At 41.0% G+C, this 10,598-nt stretch overlaps 1 protein-coding gene across 2 annotated transcripts; it reads right to left on the reverse strand.

Moving 5' to 3' along the window:
• Window positions 1-386: 386 nt before the first annotated feature.
• On the reverse strand, window positions 387-8,259 carry LOC138331791 (uncharacterized). 2 transcript variants are annotated; one of them, XM_069279569.1, is made up of 4 exons: window positions 8,101-8,258; window positions 6,923-7,112; window positions 5,754-6,360; window positions 387-4,802 (listed from the first exon to the last, which is right to left on the reverse strand). In XM_069279569.1, the coding sequence occupies exon 4, from the start codon at window positions 4,308-4,310 to the stop codon at window positions 2,595-2,597; it is 1,716 nt and encodes a 571-aa protein (XP_069135670.1). In that variant the 5' UTR covers window positions 4,311-4,802; window positions 5,754-6,360; window positions 6,923-7,112; window positions 8,101-8,258; the 3' UTR covers window positions 387-2,594. The 2 variants fall into 2 exon arrangements, with proteins under 2 accessions (XP_069135670.1, XP_069135669.1); XM_069279568.1 differs by having other exon boundaries at window positions 6,923-8,259.
• Between the last annotated feature and the right edge of the window lie 2,339 nt (window positions 8,260-10,598).

The following is a 10,598-nucleotide window of genomic DNA, read 5'->3' on the forward strand; positions in this document are numbered from 1 at the left end:
TGCCAAATATTATCCTCTGATCTCACTTGTGGTTCTCCTCTAGTCTATAGCAGAATTTCTTTGTCTTTTAGTACTTAAATATCTTATATGCCTCTTAATGTCACAAACCTCGCTTCTCGAAAAGTGAAAAGTGACAAATCTCGTAATCTCTCGCGTGATTTCAGTTGAGATATAAATTTATCTCAACTGATACTCACGCTCGGATAGCTGAGCTTTGGATGAGTTTTGGATAGTGTATTGGGTGAAAACTCACATTACCCCCAATAGTTCCCAAATTCTTCCTCCCATAATCCCTAACCTCAACAAAACAATCCCAATACTCACATCCAAAACTCATCTAAACCCTGATATGACTTTAAGGAGCAAAAATGACAAAACAAGTGAAATATATCAACAAATGGTGAATTTTATTTAACTATTACAATATCTGACCAATTGATGTTCTCATGTACCATAATCTATTTATGGGTTTTCATTGATAACCCAACCCACAAACAATGCATACACAACCATGAATGGGATGTTGATACCTACAGCAGTACATGTCACCATTAACACCTGTCTTACAGTAACTAGAAAAAACATCACTTGACCTTGAAAATAAAGCAATTGTTCAAAATGGATTACTTCTGAGTTGGCCTTTGACCTTTCTCTACTTTGTCCTGTGACCGTCGTATCAAGATTACAAATGCGTATCGGATTTCAAAATGATTAATCCTATTTGGTGCGAAAAAGGAAACTACAAAAACAGTAATTGATTACAGTAATTACTTCTGAATTACTTCAAAAATTGCACATTTAAAAAACCCATGTGTTATATATCCAAGTGACCAAGTATTAAACCAGGTGCAAAAACATGACAATACACAATACTTCAGCTATGATTAAAGGGTTTACAATCTGAACTATAAAATTTATGAATAAATTGTTGTACAGAACTAAAACCAATAGTCATTTAACCTTGAAAATGAATTATCTAAACTATGTACAATGTATGTGTACTCCATTTGTAAATAGCGCACACTCTCAGTGACTTTAGTACCGTATTTACAAACATAACTAAATTACAGGTTATCATTAACAGCAAAGTATAAAATTTATATCATGATAATACTATCATTCAAAATTCCAGTAAAAAGGCATACCTAAGTCATTGCATTCAAAACACCTGGGCTGCAGAGTTAACTGAAGGCTGGACGTGTGGCATCAGGACTACCTAGTGCACTATACACCTGCTCTGCCCACTCCGGGGCTTCTGCAACATTTCTAAACTTCTTGCTCACCGTACCTCTCTGTAGGACTTTCCCAAACCTTGTATATCTCTCTAGACTCTGTTCGCAGGACCATCCCACATGACTCATAATATCCCCAGCATCACCGTATCCTGACACAGCCATAGTCACAGCAGACCCCCCTCTTATGCTATGGGTTGTCTCCCCTTCGTCTATACCCATGTCTTTTAAATAGCTTTTTAGCCTGTTATACATAGAAGAAGTTGAAACAGCCTCCTCCAGAACAAGTTTTCTTGTCCTGTCCAATGGCCTAAACAGATAGCCATATCTCAAGTCTATACCTACCGAATTTGCCCCAGAGATATACTTCTCCAAACCTGTAACTGGACACACACTTCTGTTGTCCATTCTCATCACGGTAAACTCATTGACCTTCCCATTATTCAAGGTTTTCCCGACAGTATGACCAAATAACAGACCAGCCCCATCCTCAAACTGATGAATCTCCTGCGTTAAACATTTTGCCAAATCACCAGCCCTATCCCCACTGAAAAATTGCAACTTAAAGAAAGCCTGGTCTCGTAGAAGAACAAATCGTTCAGCGGGATTCTCGCTGACTTTAGAAAGAAGATCATCAATGTGGCTAAAAACCTTTGTTAACTTCCCAAAAAACAAAGGCTTGGCTTGACTAACTTTTACATGAGACTTCGCTTGCTCCTGCTGGATAGCCTTTACATATTTCTGTACCCTCAAGCTACTTGCTGGGTTCCCAGAACACAAACCTTCGTCCCATTCCACCCCAAGTCCCCTCACCTTAAAGATGGACTTTAACTGACCAACAAGTGACTGAACTGTTCCCGCAGACAATCTGGATGGGCATTCACATTCTGATGGCCCAACCCTACCCAAGTATGGGCAATTAACCGAATGAATTCGTGTCTTCCCTTTCCCATCCTTCTTTTATAAGGAAATGGCAAATATCCTCTGGAGAAATACGCCTTATATTGCAAACAGATATATCAAAGAATGCTAGCAATTCACGTTCCAAAGCTGATTTCTTCTGATTATAAGGAGTACTATCAACACTTCGTTCAAGCTCTGCGAGCCTGCTGTGAACTGTCGCTGGCATACGAATCACTGACTGGGGGGATTCCAGCCTGGACAGGAGGGCTCCAGGAAAATTACAGGAATAGGCGATATTGGTCAAAGGGCAGCAAGAAGCACCTGTAATCACCATCGGGGTCCATGGTACCGGGAACACTACCGATCCCTGCAACATTGGAAATTGTAATAACACCTCAACTTGACTACTACCAGTACCACTATCAATATACACAAAATGCTCATTCAACTAATTGGAAATTAGGGAAAGGCAAGCCTGGCCACCATCAAGGGAGTACGTAAAGCAACTGGACTGAAGCCAGACTTTGATGGACCCAAAATGACACTAGTATCACCCGTTGTCCCCAGTTCGAGCCAGTCTGTAGCATGTGAACATAGCCTTGGCCACCATGAAGGCAACACCTCAGGTTTTGGAAAAACGAAAGTGCACTGCTTTGGTTTTTGTTCTATCAAGAACTTAAGAACAGAAGAAATTAGGCAAAATGGGGGAAAGACATAAGGAAACCTCTCAGAAGAAAGGTCCTGAGCAAAAATGTTCACACCTGCCGACTCTGGTAATGGGTATGGGGTAAAATGGCGTAAACGCTGGCCATCCCTTTCTAACATTGCATTAGAGTCCAGCGCCATGAGGTCCACAGTGTGGGGACCAAAAACTGATTGAACCCGCCCCCAAACAGACTCCGACAACTTGCAGTCTGCCAAAGACTTACGTCGGGATTCAAGATCTGCTGGGTTCTCTGCTGATGGTATGTACTGTAAGCGTAGGTCAATATTGCTTCTTTGTGTTATTGCAAAAATCCCCTTTATTAGATCATTTAACTCTGAGCTTCGACACCCCTGTCCTTCCCATGCAGCCACCACAGCCCTATTGTCAACATGTGCATCAACCCTGTGGTTTTTCATGCTCCCCTCATGGGTGGCAATAGTTTTTAGCACAGCGTCTGCCTCCTTAAGGTGGATAGGGCGGTCATCATCTGTTGGGAAGAAATCCCCAATGCCTCTTTGTTCTCCAACCACTGCTCCCCACCGAAACAGGGAAGCATCTGTTGCTATACTAACCTGGAGATGCCTCTCAGCTCTCCATGGCACCCATTCTGTAAAAGTGTCCATGAACTCCCAATGCTGAATTTCCTCTCGGAGCTTGTCATCTAACATAACTGGTCGACTGTTCTTGCTTGCCCTACCGATAGCCCTATTGACCTCCCGAATAAACAACTTTGCACCAGGGACGGCTAGCATGAAAGAAATACACTTTCCGGCGAACCGTTGTAAAGTGTTTAAATCAACACACTGACCCTTGAGAACAGAATTTCTAAGTAACTTAAACTTCTCAATCTTGATGGGGGGAATACGAAAACACTGATTAGCCGAATCCACCAACATCCCAAGAAACTGTAGGATCTGGCTGGGCTGAAATACAGACTTCCGTAAGCCGATGAAATAGCCAACTCTTACAAGAACTTCACACACTATGTACAAAGCAGCTGTTGCTCTTTGAGGATTGCCACATTGATCTTTGCTCATTCCACCTTGAGCTGTAGCCTCACCAATCAACCTGTCGTCGATATACTGAAGACAGGGTACACCAAGCTGCCTACAGTAGCTTGTAACTGACATACCAGTCATTTGGTAAATATAAGCACTAGCTTTAAATCCAAAGGGAAGGGAAGTATAAACAAGGTACCATCCCCCAAACTGGACACCAAAATACTTCCTGGAGTTCACCGAAAGACTGATGTGGTCATACCCAGACTTGTCGTCAATGTTCGACATGTATGAACCCTTAGGGATAACCCGAGGAACTTCCTTCAGTGTATCAAGGGTAAAACTATTGTCCTTGATCCAAAGATTAAGAAACCGTTCATCATGACAGAGGCGAGGTTTACTAGGTTCAACTGTGAGTGGCATCACCAAATATGGTGGCTCAACTTCCCCAACCTTTCCCCATACGACCATAGACCCATTTGCTACTCTTTCCAAAAGAGACTGCAAGATAAATTCTTCATAACCTATGCATGTTTTGGAATTAGATAATAAGATAGGTGGCGGTGTATCAGAGTCATAAGAAACACCCCTGAAGTCTCCCTTAAAATGCACAAAATGCCTACTAACATCTACCCCATATTTTATCCAATCTAACACCTCCTCACATGCATTAATTCTTTCCCAAAACTGGAGGTATTCCGACTTACAAACATTTCCTGCTAAGAAATAATCTGGGTCCCGAAAAGGTAAGTCAGCCAAACTGAACTGGGCCCCTGAAGCCACTTCCTCTGCCCTGGCATGTTGGAATGGGGGCTGAAGAGCTTTTCCTCTGTAATTTACCCACCGACATGGAAGATCCCTTGCTGCAATCTTTGAGGGGTCAAACTTTAAACCAATCTCCCACTCTGGAATAGACGGCTCAAATCTGGCCCTCTTAACTGTTTGAGGGATATCCTGTGATCTCTACAACAAGTTAAAAGGATAAATCTAAATAGAGGAAAAAACACTTCAGCCCTCATTCCACGCGACTTAAAAAGCCACTAAGGGATTAGCTACCCTTGGAACGAGAACCAAAGAGTGCAACAAAGACTTTCCCCTGCACATATCAATGTGTTACTAACCATGTATATTAAAAGAAAGGCATCCTAAAATAAATCAATTATAATTAGTTTTCATCATGTTAGGTAAACCTTCCTCATAACCGACCGAAAACATCAAAAAAAACTTTAAATTTGCTATCAAACAAAATATAAATCTACCACAAAACAGCTCCCATCAACTATCATCTTGCTATCAAATACCACAGCTATTGTTGACCTTAAAGACAATTAGCTATATCATGGCCCCATTTCCTTACAAAGGTTCTAGGACTTTTTGAGGACCTTAGGGCAATTAGCCACATAATGACCCATTTCTTTGCAAAGGTAGCATGTTCCCCTTTTCTTAACAAACCTGGGGCGCCCCTGCCTGGCACCTCCCATAGCCGAGAAATCTGGATAGGGGGGAAAATAACCCTGGCCAGGCATAAAAGGCATCACTGGTTGTGGGGGAGTCCCAGGAAAAGGAGGGTATGGGTATGGTGCATAACCCTGAGGATGTGTGTAGCCCTGGGACACGATTTCCCCTTTCGCTGGACTCTCCCTATGACTTTCTTTTCTTCACCTCCCTCACATTTGATTTTAACCAATCAGCCACAGTGGCAGATATCTTTTTGTCCTCTGAGGAACCTAATAACTTTAAACAAAGTGTAGGCATATCAGGATTGTCTTCGTGTTGCCTACACACGCTTAAGGCTTTCGAATAAAATTCTACCTCAGCAGCACCTGCCCTCGAGGCACAATCTACTAGAACCTCTAAAGAAGCGATCAGTGACATTGGGGCGGTTAACGAAGGCCTCCCCGCCATAAATCTTACATTGCGGAGGGCCTCCTCCACCTTGTCTTTTCTTTGTGTGACTGAGTGGACACCGACAGCTGCTGCTCCATCTTTTTTAAGCGAGCCTCCATTGCTGAATCCTGGACGTGAGTGCTGACCTCTGCACCGGTTCCCACATCTGTGACTATAAACCAATACACAATGTCATACATACAGTAAACCTTGACTTTGACATAACTTAAACAAACATCATCATTTTTTTTTTTTTTTTTTTTTTTTTTTTTTTTTTTTTATAACACTATAAGCAAGATCTTCACTAGGCATAGCTAGCAATATATATACACTGCCTTCATTTAGATTAGATAGTGACATTGACAAAAAGATCAGTACAAGACCATGACCCTTAAATCCTAAAAATACGATCTTAACCTTCAGTCAAGATTTACAAACATCTTCAAAGTACCTGCGTTCTTTGAGATCCCACCCTCCTTTCCACCCTGCTGGCTGGTCTGTAGGACTGCTCCTTTGGGAGCACCGATGCTGTTAGCCAGAATAATGGCCAGGTGGAGTGCGTAACGGATATGTGTAGGCGATGTAGGTGATGTATCTTTGCCTGCTAGTGATAGGACTGTCTCCACATCTTGACCTGGATCAACAGAGGATTGAAAAATTACCACCCCAAAACTAAATAATTACTGCATCCAAAAAGTATTTATCTGCCATTCCTGATTGTCATCCTGTACAAAAATTTAATTTGTTAATCTGCTGAATAACAAAACAGTCCCAATTACATTTTTTTTTTTTTTTTTTTTTTTTTTTTTTTTTTTACAAACATGAATCCAAGCCGAATCCAAGCAATTCGAATATTTTAAGGTCCTTTAAACAGCCATGGTCATTAGGACGTGCCAGGTTTGTTGGTGGAGGAAAGCCGGAGTACCCGGAGAAAAACCACCGACCAGTGGTCAGTATCTGGCAACTGCCCCACATGGGATTCAAACTCGCGACCCAGGGGTGGAGGGATGTGGTAATATGTCGGTACATCCTAACCACTCGGCCACTGCGGCCCCCAAGCAATCTGGTTTCCTAGGGCATTACAAACATGATTAAAACCAGATTTTGTGTCAAGACACTCGATTTATCAAAAAGAACCCTATATATATTTATGAAAATGTACACTGCATAAATCTATTTCAAGAGACCCACAGTACCTGTCAACTTCTTAAATTCTCTACTGATCTCTTCCTCAGAGTAATCCATAAGGCTGTGATCCCTCTTAAGCCTGCTTGTCGCAGCCGAGTCTGTAATATCATCAGACCTGGTCGTCTTAATCTCGAGGACCAACGGAAGGATATTCCTGTCGTTGAGGTTATGCTTTGGCTTTAATACTTGATAAGACATCTACCGAGTAAGCAAACAAGAAGCAAAATAAGAAGCAAATAAAAGTAAATATCCAAATCATAAATGGTGATTTTCACGCACCAATGTCTTCTCGTAAAGGAAAAATATCCCCTCAATAAAATATTTGCTTGCTAAATAAAGGGTACATATATATACTGTACTAGTAGATATACACATTTTTTTTTTTTTTTTTTTTTTTTTTTTTTTTCACACGCCTAACCAAAAGTTATTGCACATTTAAAGGTTGCTGAAGTAGGCTAATAGCTGTAAGCACATCGCCAAGCTCACCCCACTAGAAGTGTCAATCACTGAATTTATGGGTAGGTCAGCCTGCGAAATATCGCTATCATGTTCTACAAACAAGACTGAATCGGAGACTAAAAAACGCTATACAACAGACCATAACCCATATTGACCATCCCTCCGCACAACGTCCTGTATTACTGTTAGGCATACTTGTAAGTACGGACGACCACGTGGCCCAACCGAAAAATAAAAAATTCCCTTTTTTCTACGTTGCCATAAACATCTATGCAACACATAAATATCCAAGAAAGAAAAATCCTCTGAATCTCCATACAACGAGTCAACAGCCGAACTACCAGACATTCACAAATCACAAACAGAAAATTCGTTGGTCTGCGGCCGCACCGTCTGACCTCCCAAAAATGAAAAGGCAAACACTGTTGGTCTCCGGCCGCACCGTCTGACCTCTCAAATCGAATAAACCATGTTCGAGTCTCCAGCTAAAACTGTCTGACATCAGCAACAATACAAAGTAAGAGGCAAAAGCCTAAAAGCCTGTTAATGCCAGCAGCCGAACTGCCCGACACAATCGAGAAAATACAAGAAACCTGGACCTCGGTCAAAACCACATGGTCCCCATCAAAAATAAATCGATTAAAAAAGTGTCTTCGGCCGTACCTACAGACACGAATTTCCCCAAACAATTTCACAAACAATACAAATATATATATATTCTACTTACGATGCTGTCTAAACACAGGCTAACGCCCAGGCCAGAACACGAAAATCTTCTCTCCGAAAAATGGCGCCTGCCTCGCTTCTCGAAAAGTGAAAAGTGACAAATCTCGTAATCTCTCGCGTGATTTCAGTTGAGATATCATTTAGCTACGAGAGTGTCTGCATTCCGACACTTACTGCTTCTCATTGGTCACAAAAACAAAACTTCCTCATTAAACCAAAAGCCACCTTATCTGTGGTCTCAGGATCAGCTAGGACATGCTGGTGAAGAATGATAACAACGTCTGTTAAGTTAATATTATCCCTCGGTCACAAATCGTGTCGTGTAGTCCACCAGAACCTTTCAAATTCCCAACTTACACTGTAAACTCTACCGTTGTGTTTAAACCGGAAACGGGTTCTACAACGTATCATATACTGTATAGGTAAAACAGACCACTGCCACCTATGCACTCGGCTGCCCTGCGGGTAGGACGTAGAAATTGTATCGGTAGTCCCTAATGCATGGTCGTAAAAGGCGACTAAATTTAGGATTTTATCTTTCTAACCTCTCCCTTGACACCACCTCACTGTTTGCCTTCTGTTGAGCGCTCGTCCCTGTGAGGTAGGCTCTGGGTCCTGCCTTCTAGCATAGACACACCACAGTCTAATAACCACTTCTGTGCCAAAGAGCAGATTTTGAGCCGAATGAACATCTACGTTCAGTGCACAAAAGCCGATTTTGAGCCGATGCAGGTGCTTCAAAAATCGACATCGCATTTTTTAATTTTATTTATAAATATTCGGTAGCATGATATCTCCTCTTAAGAATGATACCTTTTTGACGTCATATCTTGTAAAATGACGTCACTACACTTAAAAATGACGTCATGTACTTTTGGAAGCTGTCGTGACTTATGACGTCGAACGCGAGTGAATATCATCCTTTGAGGCTACAGTGCAACGATATCGCACTTTCCATTGCCACTCCATCTTACAGCAACACGTAGATATGCTTTCTAAAATTGTGGATAAAAGATTAAATATGTATATTAACTGCGATCTAGTATTGTATTCTAAGCAATGTACAATAATGACAAATGGGTTAAGTTGAAAGATTTTCCGGCTTTTATCAAAATTTGACTCACAAAATAATGTAAAATATTGACAAAGGATCGAATACATAGAATTCCTTGGAATTTTCTTAATTAGATATGTTCAGTTTGTTTGTTTGTTTGTTTGTTTGTTTGATTAATTAACGTCCTATTAACAGCTATGGTCATGTAAGGACGGCCTCCCATGTATGCGGTGTGTTGCGTGTATGTTGTGCGAGGTGAGTGTACTGGGAGACTGCGGTATGTTCATGTTGTCTCTGGGTTCTGTCCCCTGGCCGAGACACACCAAAGTCTATAAAAGTGGTAGTTTCTGCTCCTGCTTAGCGTTCAGCATACAGGGAGTGGGACGACTGGTTCGCCCGTTGTCAGTATAATGTTGCTTGGTGTCTTCGGTGGCATGCTTCAGTGATATAGCACTATAAAAAGGGCAACAGTTCCACTATACAAGATATGTTCAGAAACTGTGACCATTAGACATGAAGAACTATTACAAACCGGTTGTAAAAGGCGAAGGTTTTTCAGAGGAAATATAGGGATCAAACAATAAACCAAGGAATCTGCCTTTACTTCTTTTAACAAAAAAAAAAAAAAAAAAAAAAAAAAAAACAGGAGATGTTTGTTCCAAAAATAGACACTGAACGACATATATACATGCATAACGAATCGTTATTGGCATTACAGTAGTCGGAATTGGTCTTCTAACAGCATATTTGAAAGCAATAGTGTGGGTGAATTCACCCGAGAAAAAGTCCGTGTCATTTGAGGTAGCGGACACTTCAATATTAGTTTCTATTCCGCTATAAAGTAAAGCAGGGACATGGGAGTTTTGAACATCTTATATACATACTTGAACCATTTCTAGTGTCCATATAGGTCAATATCAGACGTTTTAGGGCCTAGATAAAAAAAAATCGGTAAAAACATACTCATCTGTCGCTACACTCCGTTTAAGCCTGAAAGTCATTTAGGTTCACTAGGGTAGTACACATACGTATCTACGTGTTGATTAATAGTCTAGCTGGAGTTGGTATCATGGACATAATCACGTGCATGTATTTGTGTTGTACATGATAAAATAAATGCGTATTTTAGTTCATTATACGAGTTGTGTGTGCCTGGAAAATGTCAACTATAGATGACATTTTAGCCTTTGGTACGTAGTGTATACACAAAGAAAACAAGAGAGAAACTGCGTAATATTGAATTTTGATGACGAGTTTTTGTAAGAATAACAGAAGAGGGATAATCAACACCTATACAGGAACATAGCGTCAGGACAAACACGAGGCGATATAAAATGTACATAAAACAAACTCATATCCCGAATCATACTACCTTAGATAGAATGACAAGGTAAATTTACTGATCTGTGCCAGTATGGAAACGTCCTTGAATATTGAGCACGCGC

Source organism: Argopecten irradians, chromosome 9, assembly GCF_041381155.1.
Source record: "Argopecten irradians isolate NY chromosome 9, Ai_NY, whole genome shotgun sequence".
Classification (NCBI taxonomy): domain Eukaryota; kingdom Metazoa; phylum Mollusca; class Bivalvia; order Pectinida; family Pectinidae; genus Argopecten; species Argopecten irradians.